This window comes from Papio anubis, chromosome 16 (genome assembly GCF_008728515.1).
Source record: "Papio anubis isolate 15944 chromosome 16, Panubis1.0, whole genome shotgun sequence".
Classification (NCBI taxonomy): Eukaryota; Metazoa; Chordata; class Mammalia; order Primates; family Cercopithecidae; genus Papio; species Papio anubis.
The window spans coordinates 5,324,053-5,341,875 of record NC_044991.1 but is presented as its reverse complement, the minus strand read 5'-3'; the positions used below and the strand labels follow the sequence as shown (position 1 = coordinate 5,341,875).

Genomic DNA, 17,823 nt, shown 5'->3' with positions numbered 1-17,823 from the left:
CTACTATTAATTCCAAGAGACTAGCTCTTAGAATTGATGAGTCTCTTTTCCAGTAGGGCTAACTGCTAAATAATATTGACAAGTTCTGATAGGGTATTTATTTATTTATTTATTTATTTATTTATTTAGAGACGGAGTCTTGCTCTGTTGCTCAGGCTGAAGTGCAGTGGCGTGATCTCGGCTCACTGCAGCCTCTACCTCCCAGGTTCAAGTGATTCTCCTGCCTCAGCCTCCTGAATAGCTGGGACTACAGGCGTGTGCCACCACACCCAGTTAATTTTTATAATATTTAGTAGACACGGGGTTTTACCATGTTGACCAGGCTGGTCTTGAACTCCTGACCTCAGGTGATCCACCCACCTCAGCCTCCCAAAGTGCTGGGATTACAGACGTGAGCCACCGCACCCAGCCTGATAGAGTATTTATTATGTCAATTTTGTTGGTGTGAAAAAAAATATATGTTTTTTAAAATCACCAATAAACTTGGTTTTAAATTAAAGCAAAACACTTCAAAAAGGAAACAATTAATGATTCAGTATTAAAAGTACACATTAATATAAGACCACAGAGGAAAAAATCTACAACAAAAAGGGACAACAGAGGGGAAATTGTTGGCAAATGTTATAGAAATCAAAACACCCATGAATATAATCTTGTTAGTGACTAAACTCAATTTTACCATCTGTGGATTCTTGAAACTTGTCTCTGACAGTCTTTAAGTTCTCCAGTGCTCGCAGGTTTGGGGCTGCTGTTTTCAGTAAGATATCTTCCTGGGATGCTACTTGCTGCCGTAAGAGCCTAAGGTGGGCCTCGACTTCTTGATCAGACTGTAGAGCCTATTATGGGCAAAGAACAACACTGACTGGCATGGCATGCCTTCTACATCCAGCAAGGTAGGGTGTGTGTGTGGCCCTTCACCATCTGGACCCCCCAGGTCTTGTCATCCACTCCTTCTCTCCCCAAAGCCCTCTCTGAGCCCGGGAGGTGCAGTCCTGCTGCAATACTTATAGCTTCCTGAATCGGCTGTGCTCTTTTCTTGGAACACATTTCGGCTCATTTTTTTAATCTGGCTAAAAAGCAACAATTTATACTTCACCTTCATTTATTTAAAAATATTCATAATCTACTATGTATTACACTGAGGATTCAATGATGGAAGCTATTTAGTCTTTGCCTTTAAAGACTCACAGGGAAGTCAGACACATTAACTGGATTAAAAATTTTTTCTAAGAGACAGGTCTCACTCTGTTGCTCAGGCTGGTCTCGAGCTCCTGACCTCAAGCAGTCCTCCCACTTCCCGAGTAGCTGCGATTTAAACCGGCTTTTACAGTGGGGTGAAAAGACTTCTGACAGGGCAAACATAGGTACTACGGGGCAGGGAGAGGGGATCCAATCCAGCTAGACAGGTTAACACTTAAACCTGGCACGAGTGATGAAGAGAAAAAGTAGCCATGCCCTTCCAGAAAATTTTTTTTTTTTTTTTTTTTTTTTTGGCCACAAATACAATCAGTGTACAAAAAGTAGGCCGGGCATGATGGCTCATACCTGTAATCCCAGCACTTTGGCAGGCCAAAGTGTGTGGATCACCTGAGGTCGAGTTCGAGATCAGCCTGACCAACTTGGTGAAACCTCATCTCTACTAAAAATACAAAAATTAGCCGGGCATGGTAGCAGACACCTGTAATCCCAGCTACTCGGAGGCTGAGGCAAGAGAGTTGCTTGAACCCGGGGGGCAGAGGTTGCAGTAAGCCGAGATTGCGCCATTGCACTCCAGCCTGGGCAACAAAGCAAGACTCTGTCTCAAAAACAAAACAAAACAAAAAACAAAACAAAAAAAGTCTAACAAAATATATTAACAGCATATGAACTGAAAAGATGTGGTGGATATTGTTACTCAGCATCTGTTTCCATTTTTTCTTTTAATGCAGCACATGCTTTTGACCAGGTAGATCCACTTCTCCCTCCTGGACCCCACGTACTTAGACTGAGAGGCAGGGCCTGCTTGGTTTAAGGTAAAGTTCACCATCCTCCTCCCTCTACAGTGATTGGTTCAGCAATGAATATGTGACCCCATTCAGGCAACTGTGATGAGGGGACAATTGCTAGGGCTTTGTAGGTAAAACCTTTCTTCAGTTTTAGAAAAGCATGTAAACCAAGGAGTATCTGAGATAGGTCTCAGTCAGTTGAGTTTATTTTACCAAGGTTAAGGACATGCCCCAGAGAGAAGTCTGTGCCTTTCTCGAAAGATGATTTTGAGGGCTTTGATATTTAAAGGGGAAAAGCAGGCAGAAGCAAGAGGAAGTATATGGTCACATCACTGAATCCATATGTTGCAAGAGAAAAGTAGGTAGGAAACAGTCAATTATGTATTCACCTCATGCTCAGTAAATTAGCACTTTACCATAAGACGAAAAACCACAAATATCTCCCCACGGAGTCTCTACCTGGGGAGATAATTTTTTTTTTTTGAAACCGAGTCTCTCTCTGTCACCCTGGCTAGACTGCAGTGGCACAATCTTGGCTCACTGCAACCTCTACATCCCAGGCTCAAGCAATTCTCCTGCCTAAGCCTCCTGAGTAGCTGGGATTACAGGCACATGCCACTGTGCCTGGCTATTTTTTTTTGTTTGTTTTTAGTGGAGACAGGGTTTCGTCATGTTGGCCAGGCTGGTCTCGAACTCCTGACTTCAGGTGACCTGCCTACGTTGGCCTCCCAAAGTGTTGGGATTATAGGCGTGAGCCACCACGCCTGGCCTGATACTTAATTTTTTATATGTAGCTCTCTGCTTAGGAACAAAAGGAAAGGCAGTTTTTTGCATGACTCAGCTTTCAGCCTGATTTCTTTCTCTTGGTATAGTGAATTGGGGTCCAAGTTTTCATTTTCCTTTCACTAGTACCACTACAAAAGACAGCTTCTTTCTTCTCTGAAGGTTGCAGCTGTGTGGCTGGAAAGCCAAGAATATGCGCTCATTTTGTCTTCAGGAGAGAAGCAGCTTCAGAATGAAGCCAACGCCCAAAGACATGTATGGCTACAGGGATGACTAGGAAACAGAGCCAGAGCTGCTCAATTAAAGGCACGAAATTAAGTTAAATTAAAGCTGGAGTCCAGCTCTGTGCTCTGCAACTGTGAAGGGTGTGCCACACCATCACCTACAATCCTGAGAGAGGCCTGTGTCTACTGAGGGTACTGCAGTGGGATGCCAGCAGAGCAAATTTGGGATGCTGGAGTAAGTAGTTGGTTACTTTTGTTTATTGAAGGACTTCTCAAAAACTTTAATATACATTGTGAATCTCTTCCCTTCCCAAGAAGGGAAAAGACTTTCTCAAAAAGTAACCACAGAAACTTTTCTTATTTGGCCAGACATTTCATACCAGTGTTCTACACAACACAGTCAGAAATGCTGACATAAACATTTTTTAAAGTAACCAATATATTTACTGCTATTTTGTGATAACATGATACAATAAATATATATTTGGTTTTCATCCCAGTTCTAGGCACAGCATACCTAAAACATTTGCAATTTCCTGAGTGGTAGGAGTGAGAGGGGCATCTTTTATTATTCATGATAAGCCCCTTTCAATCATACCTAATGAGCTGACTGTTGGAAGATGGGGACTATTGCAAGAGGAACCAACCAGGTGATTGGAGGGCTGGAACCTTCAGTCCCTCTTCTCTAAGGAGATGGGGGAGAAAGGCTGAAGATTGAGTCTGGATCACCAATTGCCCATGATTTATTAATCATGTATGTAATGAAGCTCCCATAAGAATCCCTAAACAGTGGGTTGTGAAGAGCTTCCAGGTTGGTGACCACACACGAGATGCTGGGAGGGTGACAAGCCTGGAGAAGGCATGAGATAGGGCATGGACCCTTTCTCATACCTAGTCCTATGTATCTCGTCCATTTGGCTGTTCCATGAGTTGTAGCCTTTAAAAATGAACTGGTTAATGTAAATGAAGTATTCCCCTGAGTTCTATGAGCCATTCTAGCAAATTATCAAATCTGTGGAAGGGGTTGTGGAAACTCCTGATTTACAGCCAACTGGCCATGAGTCTGGGAGGCCTGGACTTGTGATTGGCATCTGAAGAGTGGCCAGTCTTGTGGGACTGAGCCATGACCTTGTGGGATCTGATGCTAACTGCAGGTAGACAGTGTCAGAATTGAACTGGATTGTAGAATACCCACTTGGTATTCAAAGAATTAGAGAACTGCTTGGTGTGGGAGAGACCCACAATTTGGTGTCAGAAGTTTCATGATTATACTGTTTTTCCTTTGTATATTTCTTTCAAAACCATTAGGAAATCTTCTTTAAAAAAAACCTAAATTCTATCTTCCAAAAATGATTCTGTAATATTTAAATATTCCATATTACTGTGAGTGATAAACAACAGAAAGCTTTCCATTACCTTCAAATCCTCATTTAGAGAGCTGTAGTCTACTTCGAAGGCTTCTTCTTTTTCATAGATATCAATTGTTGCCTGGGTACTTTCTGCTTCAGTTCCCATCTGAAAAATACGTGAACACATACATTTGTTGATTACGTTTGTTGTCTTATATGGGAGTGGTTCATGGCACTCCAACAACAATTACAATAGTAACATCAAAGATCACTTATCACAGATCACCTTAACAGATAAATAATAAAAAAAAGTTTGAAAGATTTAGAGTTATCAAAATGTCACAGAGAGACCCAGAAAAGTGAGCAGATGCTGTTGGAAAAACGGTACCAACAGACGTTCTCAACATGGGGTTACCACAAACCTTCAACTTGTAAAACAAAAACAAAAACAAAAAACCCTGCAATATCTGTGAAGCACAATAAAATGAGGCACGCATGTGTATGGGAGGATGTGCATAGGTTATATACCAAAACTATGCCATTTTAGGTAAGAGACTTCGGCATCCTTGGATTTTGGTATACATGGGGGATCCTGGAACCATCCCTGTGGATACCAAGGAATGACTGTACTTCCAGCCAATCTAAAATGTTCTGTATAATCCAAATGTGGTGAAAAAGAAAGAAAAAAGGCCAACAGGGAAATGTTAGTGAGGCTTGGTTTTATCTTGTGATTTCTTTGGTGTCCATTCTTGCCTCTTCCTTTTCCCTCACCACCTAGAGATACTCAGCAGGGCATGTTTCTTCTGAGAAGGACCTCAATACAACTGTTGGAGAAGGTGCAGAGCAAGAACCACCCCCTCCACATGATGTAAAATATTACGAGAGTCCAGGGAACCGCCCAAGCAGCAGATGATCTGCATACTGCCTGTGGCTCATTGTGCAAAAACATTCTTAACTCCAACAACTTTAATTCTCTGATTTCTCTTGGGTATCTAATATGTAGGTAAGAAACATGGGTTCATCCTGTGGCCCTGGTCCTCTGAGATGACAGTCATTTTGCCCTTTTTCCCTCCTAGGAGATGTCTTCACCATCCCTAAAGGGGCTACAGAACAAGAGAAAGAATAAGCAAAGGGCAATGCATTAAGTTCCACACAATGGCACATATTTTACAGTCATTTGCTAGAATACCTCCACTTCAATGATGTCATCCAGTGACCCGAACAAAAGGATTATCTCAATGTCTTGCACTTTGCAATCAAGCAGCAAGTTATGCTTCTCTAATCGTTTCTGTTCCAGAGAAGTTTGAGTAATTACAACTTCTTTTTGCAACTTCCCCACTTCCCTGTAATTACACCGATATGAAAAAGTAATTTTACTCATTATATAACACTGCACCAAGGAAGAAAAATGTATGCTATAAACTTATATGAAAAAAAGATTATTCCTGTGAGTGCTGTAAGTTCTAGAATCCTCTCACTGATGCTTGTAATTTAATTGTTAACACTCCTGAGAAAGGTCATGAATATACTCAGTTAATCTAAGGGAGCATTTTCCACTAATACATGTTACTAATTTAATCACGGTTACCAAAGACAGTGCTTTCCTAGTTACTTTATTTTTAAATCTGAGCAATTTTTCAAGTTGCAATTCTCACTCAAATATAAGCTCCACATTTTAGACCTCAAACCAAGAAAAATAGTCTCTTAGCAAAAGAAATCCCTTGCCAGGTAAGTCATATACACTTAATAATCTGGTTTCTTTACTACCACCACCACTAATGTAGTAATGCCTTCTATCTGAAAATAAGGGCTTGGGTTTTACTAATCGAAATGATGTGGGATTTTTAAAAGAACTGGAAAGAGGACCAAAAGAAAATGGAAAAAAGAAAAAAAAAGAAGAAAGTAAGAACTATGTATTTTTCAAGAATATGAAGGGAAAAAGAAAGTATTCTGTTTGGGCTGAGTGTGGTGGCTCACGCCTGTAATCCAGCACTTTGGAAGGCCAAGGGAAGAGTATCATTTGAGCCCAGAAGTTTAAGACCAACATAATGAGACCTCATCTCTTAAAAAAAAAAAAAAAAGGAGAATGTGTTCTATTTACACAAAATACAAGAGTTTTTACAAAGCAAGAGTAAACAGACTTTAATTCCACTCCAAAATCTTAGAACTTTCTGGCTGTATCTTGAAACACTGAAGGTCTTCGAATAGTGAGAAAAATTGTGAAATGCCAAAAGGCTGAGCAAAAACAGAGAATTAATTTTCTCTAATCACTCATAGTTGTGTAAATCATGATGCATGACAGGAAAGCAAGTGTCATTTTGGTACAGGCCAGTCAATTCAAAGTGTCGTTGCCATCATCATGGCAAACACACAAGCTAATCTTATGCCAGGTACTGGTCTAAGTACCTGGCACAGGTACTTTTTTTTTTTTTTTTGAGACAGAATTTCACTTTTGTTGCCCAGGCTGGAGTGCAATGGCACTCTAAGTGCATATGAATATTAACATATGTAATACTTACAGCAATTCTGTGAGGTAGGCACTATTACTATCTCCATTACTGATGAGGAAATTAAGGTATCATATGTAAACAGCAGAGCTGGGATATGAAACCAGAAATTGTGGCTCCAAATTCTATCTCCTTACTCTCTACGCTATCTTGCACAGACTAGAGGGAATCTCTGTACAACAGGAAGACAGAAATGTCAAGGTAGAATTAGGGTAAGGGACTCTATACAGGTTCATGTTTTCATCTAACAAAAATAACTATTTGGGGAGGCCGAGACGGGTGGATCACGAGGTCAGGAGATTGAGACCATCCTGGCTAACCCGGTGAAACCCCGTCTCTACTAAAAAAATACAAAAAAACTAGCAGGGCGTGGTGGCGGGCACCTGTAGTCCCAGCTACTCGGGAGGCTGAGGCAGGAGAATGGCGTGAATCCGGGAGGCGGAGCTTGCAGTGAGCCGAGATCGCGCCACTGCACTCCAGCCTGGGCAACAGAGCGAGACTCAGTCTCAAAAAATAAATAAATAAATAAATAAATAACTATTTGTTCTACGCCAGGAACAGTGGCTCATGCCTGTAATCCCAGCACTTTGGGAGGCTGAGGCGAGCAGATCACTTAAGGTCAGGAGTTCGAGACCAGCCTGGCCAACATAGTAAAACCCGGTCTCTACTACAAAAGAAAAACCTACACACACACACACACACACACACACGCCAGGCGTGGTGGTGTGCTCCTGTAGTCCCAGCTACTCGGGAGACTGAGGTAGGAGAATCACTTGAACCTGGGAGGCAAAGGTTGCAGTAAGCTGAGATCATGCCACTGCGCTCCAGCCTGGGCAACAAAGGGAGACTCCGTCTGAAGAAAAAACAAAACACCATTTGCTCTAAACAATTAACCACCTCTCCTGGTTTAGAATGTTTGAAAAAAATTAGAATGTCTGAAGGGTGTGATGTGAGACTAAGAGCAACAAAGGGCACATATTCAAATGCAACTCATTTAGTATATTTCAGATAGTTGGTGTCCATGTTTAAAACTCTGACTAGGTCTTTCAAACTGATGAAGTCTTAATTACCTATCAACAGCCAGAAACTTCTTCCGTTCCTCTTCAATTTGAGTTTGAACTTTCTCGGCATTGGAGTTCTGAGTGACACGTCTGTCCTTAAGTTGCTGCTGCTTTGCCATGAGTTCATTCACTATCTGCAGACAGTTTTCTTCAGCCTGAACAGAGAGGATCTGTATTGTAGATTTACCATCTTCTATATTAATAAGGTAATTCTATGATCTAATCAATAACACCAAACCAGTTATCCTGAGATGAACCTTCTCACCCTATGTGCTACTTGACCCTCCATCATGGACGGTGACTCACATTCTATACTTTTTAGAAACTGGTGATCATTACCTGCCTTTGTCGTTCATTTTGCTATTGTTTTTTATCCTTCATTTTGGATTCATTCCTCAGCTCACTGCCATCTGACTTCTGTTCCCACTCTCCAATGAGAGTGTTTTTGCTATCATGATCTCTAATTGGGAATTAAACATTTTCCAGACTTTTATGTTTTTGACAGCCTTGATCATTTCCTCCTTCCTGAAACTCTGGGGCTTCTGTGATACCACCTCTTCTGGCTCTCCTCATAAGCTAAGTGACCATCTTCCAGATCCCATCGCTGCTCCACTGCTCTTCACTGCCTACCTCCCTGCTAGGGTATCTCAACCATTCTCATGTGGTTTCAGTTTACTCCCATAAACCAGCAACTCCCAAATCTGTATCTTCAGCCTAGACTTCTCCCATTATCTACTCTTTAACAGCCTGCTGGAAATTGCCATCTAGACATTACATAGGCAACTCAAGCTCCACAGGTCCAGAATTTTCTCTCCTTAACCGGCTGCTCTCATTCACCAATCACCCAAGTTAGAACTAATGAGTCATCTGTGGCACCCCCTTGCCCTTCCTCCCATGCTGACAGCCAGTAATTCATAAAGCTCTGCTGATTTTACTTTAAGTATTTCTTTTTTTTTTTTTTTTGAGACGAAGTCTCACTCTGTCGCCCAGGCTGGAGTGCAGTGGCCGGATATTAGCTCACTGCAAGCTCCGCCTCCCGAGTTTACGCCATTCTCCTGCCTCAGCCTCCCAAGTAGCTGGGACTACAGGCGCCCGCCACCTTGCCTGGCTATTTTTTTTTTGTATTTTTTAGTAGAGACGGGGTTTCACCGTGTTAGCCAGGATGGTCTCGATCTCCTGACCTCATGATCCGCCCGTCTCGGCCTCCCAAAGTGCTGGGATTACAGGCTTGAGCCACTGCGCCCGGCCTAAGTATTTCTTAAATCTGTCCCCAACCCCTTCGATCACTAACAGGACCCTTCAGGAGATCACAAAAGGTTTACTACATGAAGGAAGTCATAATTTCAATGAAGAAGCACTTCAGTCACCCATTATTAATTACCTTCTTTAGGTGATCAATATCTTCACTACCTTTCTGGATAGTTTCTTTTAATGTGTTCATCTTATTCAGTTTCTTCTTAAGCTGATTGCGACTATACTCAAGTTGAATATTAAGCCGAGTTTTTTGTTTTTCAAATTCTAATCTAGTATAATAAAGTCAAGCATTACAAGTGTTAACAGAAAACTTTGATTCCTTCTTAACTTTTTCTTATGGGAAATTTCAAACAAATATAAAAATAAAAGGAATACTATAATGAACCCCCAAGTAGCTGTCATCCAACTTAATAATTATCAATTCATGCTCATTCTTGTTTCATCTATAACTCCACTAATTGCCCCTCTTACCGCTGGCTTATTTGAAGCAAGTTCTAGACATGATGTAATTTCATCTGTAAATATTTGTGTATGTATCTCTGGAAGTGAAATGACTTTTAACTCATAACCATAAAGTATTATGGCTAAAATATAATTCATTAATATCAAATTGCTGTCACTGCCAAATTTCCTTTTTAAAAATTTTCTTTTAGTCTGGGTGCAGTGGCTCATGCCTGTAATCCCAGCACTTTGGTAGGCCAACGTGGCAGATCACTTGAGATCAGGAGTTCGAGACCAGCCTGGCCAACATGGTGAAACCCCACCTGTACTAAAAATACAACAATGAGCCAGGCTTGGTGGTGTGTGCCTGCAGTCCCAGCTACTCAGGAAGTTGAGGCAGTAGGAACTGCTTGAACCTGGGAGGTGGAGGTTGCAGTGAGTTGAGATCACGCCACTGCACTTCAGCCTGGGTGACAAAGCGAGTCTCCATTTCAAAAAAACAAAAACGAAAACAAATACAAAAAAATTTCTTTAAAAAAAAAAAAGAAAAATTGGTTGTTTGAATCAGTATCCACACATTGCATATGGGTATGTTTCTTAAATCTTTTATAATCTACAGATTTCCTCCCCTCTTTTTCTTTAAATTATAATTTATGTGTTATTCTTATTATTTAGTCTTTTCAAATTATTATTATTATTATTATTTTTTGAGATGGAGTCTCGCTCTGTTGCTTAGTCTGGAGTGCAGTGACGTGATCTCAGCTCACTGCAACCTCCGCTCCCTGGGTTCAAGCAATTCTCCTGCCTCAGCCTTCCTAGTAGCTGGGATTACAGGTGTGTGCTACCATGCCCGGCTAATTTTTGTATTTTTAGTAGAGACAGGGTTTCGCCTTGTTGGCCAGGCTGGTCTCGACTACTGACCTCAAGTGATCCACCTGCCTCTGCCTCCCAAAGTGCTGGAATTACAGGCGTGAGCCACCACGCCCGGCTCAAATAACTATTCTTATATAAACACCAAACTTGGGAACTTTCATTTCTACTGTGCCAGCTTCATAAACTCCTCATAAAGAATTCCATTATCAACTGTAGCTCATCCCTCCATGCTCCACCTACCCCTCTACACACCCTGCTAACAGAATCAGGTGTTCAAGAAACACTAAGTACCTCTACACACCCTGCTAACAGAATCAGTTGTTCAAGAAACATTAAGTACTAACAGATATTGTGCTAGACACTGCTAATACAAAAACAACTATAACAATTAAAACATTAAAAACTATTTAATGAGAGGTTACTATATACCTGACACTGTTATAAAAGTTTTTACATGAATTAACTTACAAGTTGTAAAACTCTCCTAGGTCAGTAATACTATCATCTTTATTTAACAGATGAGAAGATCAAGGAACAGAGAGTTAAGCAACTTGCCCAAGGCTACCCACTTAGTGGTAGAGCCAGGGATGACACACTCAGACAGAGGGACAACGAAATCCCTGCTCTTCATCCGTGACCACACTGCCTGTAGGAGAGGTTAAGAAATTTATTTGTGCCGCAGGAGGCAGACATACAGACGATGTAGAAGTGAAACACTTCTTCACTTGGCTTTAGGGCGTCACATTACCCTGGCTTTCCTTTCCCCTGACTAGCTGCTCTTTTAATGATTCTTTCTCATCTCTTCAACTTGCTAACATCTTGTAGGATCTCTTCTCCTTTTTTTTTTTTGAGACAGAGTCTCGCTCTGTTGCCCACGCTGGCGTGCAGTGGCATGATCTCGGCTCACTGCAAGCTCCGCCTCCCAGGTTCACGCCATTCTGCTGCCTCAGCCTCCCAAGTAGCTGGGACTACAGGCACCCACCACTACACCCAGCTGATTTTTTGTTAGTCAGGATGGTCTCAATAGTCTGACCTCGTGATCTGCCTGCCTCGGCCTCCCAAACTGCTGGGATTACGGGTGTGAGCCATCGCACCCGGCCTAGCTGTTTCTTGATGAAATGAAACTCAGGCATAATTCCTCTAAATTATGAAATAATAACTATTTTCATAAATATGTAAGCTTCTTACCAACATATAATACCTTTTTTAATATAAAAATACCTTTTTTGATCAATTTCTTGTTGCTGTTTAACACGTTTGTTCTCAAATTCACGAATATTTTCCACACCAATTTCTTCACAGAAGTGTTTGAAGATATCATCTTCTACCTTTTAAGTTATTTTTAAAAAACAGATTTAATAAGCAATTTTAAGAAATATATAATCTTTTTTTTTTTTTTTGAGACAGAGTCTCGCTCTGTCACCCAGGCTGGAGTGCAGTGGCATGATCTCCACTCACTGCAAGCTCCGCCTCCCAGGTTCACGCCATTCTCCTGCCTCAGCCTCCCGTGGAGCTGGGACTACAGGCGCCTGCCACCACGCCTAGCCAATTTTTTTTTTGTATTTTTAGTAGAGACGGGTTTCACCGTGTTAGCCAGGACGGTCTCGATCTCCTGACCTCGTGATCCGCCCGTTTCGGCCTCCCAAAGTGCTGGGATTACAGGCGTGAGCCACTGTGCCTGGCCAAGAAATATATAATCTTAAATATAAGTTTTTCCCTCCAAGATTTTCCTGAATTAGGCCGAAAACTAATCCCACCAAGCATTACTATATTCTGAGAAGCCAGTACTTTCTTTTCCTTTAAGTCCATAAATTATGCCCACCTACTTTCAAATCTCTTATTCAAAAAAACTAAGAAAGCTCATAACTGGCCTTATTAAGTGTTTTGGCTTTATGAGTGTTTAATATAAAACTGGAAGAATTCCATTTACTTTAGACCCACCAAAATATAACATTCTACATAAATAAAGAAAAGATTCTTTATGTATGAGTAATACAATAGCACCTTTGCCAGTATAATAACAAGTGGAATGAGGCATAGAATTAAGAATGAAAAAGATTTGGAAAAACTAGAATGGGGAAATTCAACAAAGTGAAATTTAACCTCAATGTTTTAAAGCTCTGATTTTATGTATAATTATAGGATGAGAAAGACCTATTTTAAGAACAGGACATTTTAAAAACTTCCATATTGTAGTTGAATATACATTAAATATGAATGTGATATGACTGATGCAGTAGTAAGCTACAATTAGCATGACTAGATAATCCAAGTCATGGAAAGTTACAGTTATAAACATAAAAACCCACAATATGCTGTACTGGCTAGGAAATATTTTGACATGCTCTGTTCAGGGGCATTGATAAACATCCAGAGGATGGTTACCAGAGCTGGTCTTAAATCCATGGTAATGTGAAATGAATAAAGAAACTAGGGCTATTTAACCTGGAAAAGAGATAACTAATTAGGAAGCACAAAAAGTATGGTTCCAAATCATGTGGTAAAGATCAGGCCTAAAAGCAATGGGTGGAATCAATAGAGCGGGGGTATAACAAATCACTTTCTAAGGATCAGAGATACCCCACAGTAGAATGAATTAAATCAGAAAGTTTCTGTCCCTTTATAAGCAGAAGCTAGGTGACCAAATTTTTATTGTCCTAGAGCCAAGTACTGTGCCTGACACAGAATAGGTGTTTTAAAAAGAACTACTGAGTGAATAAATAACTTTAAAAGATAAGCTGAATGACAGTTTTCTTTCCCTCACAGTATTAGGGAAGTGGGAGAAAAGAATGAGCCTATAATTTTCACAATGGGTAAGGAGAGGTTGGAGTGCAGAGGAGAGTAGGCACAGGTCATTGTCTCTTGAGGTGAGCAACAGAGGTTCTCAAAAAACACAAGGAAATTAATTTGGCAAACCAATAAAACTTAGCTTACAACACTGTTGTTTCTGATAGGGCACTGTTACCTATCAACCTTTGCTTTAGCATATATTTAAGAAGCCCTAAATCTAGTATCTGGTCTAGAACTACATATACCATTTAGGAATAAATATAACATTTATGACCTTATCTATCTTTTCTTGAAATTCTTTAATTCTTCGTTGTCGTTCCTTTATTCCTTCACTCAACATAGTACATTGAGACTCAATATTTAGTAGTTCACTTTGTAGCTGAGATTGTTCCTAACAACAAAAGAGAAAATTTTTTTTTAACATGGCTGTTTTAGCTTTATATAGTGAAGCCAAAAATGTGATAGGTATCTTTTAGAATAAAAGGAGAATCTATGAGATAAGATGAATTCACCTGGATAAAAGATTAAATACCACATAAATAATTAAGGGACTATAATATAATCTCAATCATGGGACAAAGTATCTAAAAATTGGCCGGGAGTGGTGGCTCTAATCCTTGGGAGGTCAAGGTGGGCAGATCACCTGAAGTCAGGAGTTTTGAGACCAGCCTGGCCAACATGGTGAAACCCCATCTCTACTAAAAAAATACAAAAATTACATGCCTGTAATCCAGCTACTCAGGAGGTTGAGGCAGGAAGAGCACTTGAACCTGGGAGACGGAGGCTGCAGAGAACAGAAACAGAGCCACTGTACTTCAGCCTGGGTGACAGAGTGAGACTGTCTCAGAAAAAAAAAAAAAGTATCTAAAAATTACATGGAGCTATATAAATGTAATTCCTGAAATTCTATGTCCTGGGTCAAGTGCCCAGCATATTTTATGTAAATCTATATTACCCGGTAAAAAGCAACAAGGTGCTTCTTTTTAATCATCTCCAGTTCATTTTGTGAATATTTGAGTCGTGTTTGAGTTCCTTGTACCAGGGTCTGTATTTGTTTCAAATCTGTTTCTTTGCGGAGTGTCTTCATTAAATCCTAAAAAGAAAGAAAAATATGAGACTATTTTATGATAGAAAAGCACTTTCACTTTTCAAAGTGCTTTCATATGTAATAATTCACTGATTTTTACATACCACCACACCCATGCCTTACCTCCCTTTCCTCTGATAAGAGACTGGGCAATTAAGTACATTAGTGATCTGGAGTAACTAAAACGCCATACAGCTTCCTCAAAAAAACTAACATTGCTTAACAGGAAAGAATTGGGAATGGAAAATGAAGAGGGGTGTGTATATTCCATCCAACACACATTAACGACATAAACAGGATCTTGTAATTGCCTTGTTTTTAGTGCATCTTTACCTTTTGGCTTGCCTCCCTCATTCCCTTCTTTCACTCACCTTATGCCTCAACCAAATTAACTCCCTCAGACACTCCGTCCCATTGACTCCAGGTTTTTTTTTTTTTTTTTTTTTTTGAGACCGAGTCTCACTCTGTAGCCTAGGCTGGAGTGCAGTGGTGCGATCTCTGCTCACTGCAAGCTCCACCTCCCCGGTTCACGCCAGTCTCCTGCCTCAGCCTCCCGAATAGCTGGGACTACAGGTGCCCGCCACCACACCTGGCTAATTTTTTGTATTTTTAGTAGAGATGGGGTTTCATCATGTTAGCCAGATGGGCTCGATCTCCTGACCTTGTGATCCGCCCACCTCGGCCTCCCAAAGTGCTGGGACTACAGACGTGAGCCACTGCGCCTGGCCGACTCCAGGTCTTTAGATAAACTCTTTCAACCAACCGCCAAGCAGAAACTCTGAATCTACCTATAACTTGGAAGTGCTTTCTCCAACCCCAGCTCCCAGTTCTCCTCCCTTCTGGACTTAACCAAGGTACATCTGACATGTATTGACTGATGTCTTAAGTCTCCTAAAACATAAAACCAAGCTGCAGCCTGGTGACCTGGGACACACGTTCTCAGGACCTCCTGAGGCAGTGTCACGGGCATGTCCTTAACCTTGGCAAAATAAACTTCTAAATTGATTAAGACCTGTCTCAGATACTTTTGGTTTACAATAATATAGGGCACAAAATTACTTTCTGCAGATATGCTGATACCATTTATTAAATAATCTATCCTTTTCTCACTGAACTGAAACATCATCTTTGCTGAACATTAATTATTAATTGTTAAGTATACTGGTCTCTATTTCTGGAGTTCCTGTTGTTTCATTAACCTGTTAGATACCTGTAAATAGCTATATCTTGAATTTAGTAAGATTACCATAACTTATAATCTTGAGGCTTTAGGCAATCTAGTCCACAGGCAGTAAGGTTTGTTTTGGGAAAGGACTGTTACTGTCTTTGTTTCAAAGCTAAACTATAACCTAACTTCCTCCCAAAGTTAGTTTGGCCTATCCCCAGGAATGAACAAGGACAGCTTGGAGGTTAGAAGCGAGGTAGAGTCAGTTAAGTCAGATGTTTTTCACTGCCTCAGTTATAAGTTTGCAATGGTGGTTCCATAACTTTAAATGATGACTATTGCAGTTTTCATAAATAATATAGGTAAATGATTAAAATAATTAGGCGAATGTGATGGGATAAATACTTATAGACAAACTCATAATTTGGAATCTAAAGTTATATTAAATAATAGATATTTCATTATTTGGGTATTTTCCAATAAAAATATATTGTAGGAAAACATTCTTAAAAAAAAAAGGGTGTCCATTTCAAAAAGGTGAACAATTTTTGTCTAATTCAAAGCTTATTTAAAAGTTATGTATAAAAACAAAGTAAAAGGAATCAGAAAATAAGAGAGAAGTAAAGAAAGTTATAAAAATAGAGGGTTTTTTTTTTTTTTTTTTTTTTGGTAAGAAAGCTTAAAGAGAAATAATTTTATATGAGAAAGAATCTTGTATGGTAAATTTAGTCCTAGAATAAAATGAATGGTTGTTTAAGAAAAAGGGATGTTCAGGACAAACCAGAAAGTTCAAGCATATCATGAATGGTCTGTGTAAATCACAATAAAAGGATTTATAGAAAAAAACCCAAAAAACTTTTATATGATCAAGTTGTCTCGTATTAAAGGGAAATTATAATGGTCTTTCTAGAGATTGGGCTTGATGTAAAAAAAATTATTCTTGCAACATTATATACAAATAATCAGGCCAAGTATATAATACAGCATTCAGTCCAACCATAACTTGTCTTTAGTAAAAATGGAAAATTGGAGAGAGAAAAATTATGTTTCAAAAACTAGTACACTTGTTATTAGATTCTAGTCTTGCCTAATGTTTTTGAATTTTTACAGTTTGGACCAAATTCTAATTTTTCTTGGTTACAAGTCTTCAAAATAACGTTTTCAATTTTTTCCTTCTTTTTTCCCCATTTTTCCTCATGTGGAGTCGCTGAAACTAAGCTGTGCTTTTCGTAAAGCCCTACGAACTGAAGCTAGACAACTTAAATTTCAGAAGAAAATAACAGCAACCTATTTACGTACATAAGCCACTTTCATACCTGCCTGCTAATGTATGGACTTCATAGTAATGTGACCTATATCGATTTTCCAGGATTGTTCTTTTGTTTCTTGTTGTTCTTCCTTCCTTCTCCTATTTTCACAGGACATGAGAAAATCAGCTTTCCTAGTAACTTGGAACCTACCTGTCTAGAAATAAACCATCCTAGCCATAAGAGATCACATGAAACCTGAGACCAGAGACTCATTTTCCTCTAAAATGCTTTCACCAAAAGATTTTTAAAAAGGGGGGAAATGTGAAAGGAAAACAAATCTTGGGGCTCCAAAATCACTAAGCTAAAAGGAAAAGTCAAGCTGGGAACTGCGTAGAGGAAACCTGCCTCCTATTCTATTCAGAGTCCCCCCTCTGCTCACCAAGATAAATGCATATCTGACTGCCTCCTTTGGAGAGGCTTCATCAGAAACTCAAAAGAATGCAACCATTTGTCTCTTATCTACCTATGACCTGGAAACCCCCTCTCTGTTTTGAGTTATCCTGCCTTTGCTTCCAGTTGTCTTGCCTTTTCCAGACCGAACAATGTTCATCTTACATGTTGATCGATGTTTCATTTCTCCCTAAAACGTATAAAACCAAACTGTGCTCTGACCACCTTGGGCACATGCTGTCAGGACCTCCTGAGACTGTGTCATGGGTGTGCATCCTCAACCTTAGCAAAATAAACTTTCTAAATTAACTGACACCTGTCTCAGATATTCAGGGTTCACACTTCCAAGACTACGTTGAATAGTGGTAACAGATAACTGTCTATTTCTTGATTTTAACTAAAATGATTTCACTGTTTTCACCATTTAAGCAATTATTTCTGTTCAAGAGCTATTTATTTTATTTAAATAATTTCCACTAATTAGTCTTTTACTTAGTATTTTAATTAGGTCTGGCTGCTGAATTTTATCAAATGCCTTTTTTACACATGATGACATGACTTTTCTCCTGCCTTTAATTCATTAATATAATGGATTATGATGATC

At 39.7% G+C, this 17,823-nt stretch overlaps 1 protein-coding gene across 4 annotated transcripts in view; it reads right to left on the bottom strand.

The window, feature by feature from the left end:
* Window positions 1-17,823, bottom strand: part of SMC1B (structural maintenance of chromosomes 1B) — a 63,250-nt gene that overhangs the window by 9,505 nt on the left and 35,922 nt on the right. For all 4 annotated transcript variants that reach the window (XR_652921.3, XM_003905695.3, XM_031656195.1 and 1 more), the window contains 8 exons: window positions 14,223-14,360; window positions 13,542-13,658; window positions 11,699-11,805; window positions 9,291-9,432; window positions 7,919-8,064; window positions 5,531-5,684; window positions 4,409-4,507; window positions 680-836 (listed from right to left, as the gene is read on the bottom strand). Coding sequence is in view for 3 of the 4 variants with exons in the window: in XM_003905695.3 (XP_003905744.2) it covers window positions 680-836; window positions 4,409-4,507; window positions 5,531-5,684; window positions 7,919-8,064; window positions 9,291-9,432; window positions 11,699-11,805; window positions 13,542-13,658; window positions 14,223-14,360 (1,060 nt within the window). In the remaining variant the exon portion in view is untranslated. The remainder of the gene's footprint in view (window positions 1-679; window positions 837-4,408; window positions 4,508-5,530; window positions 5,685-7,918; window positions 8,065-9,290; window positions 9,433-11,698; window positions 11,806-13,541; window positions 13,659-14,222; window positions 14,361-17,823) is intronic.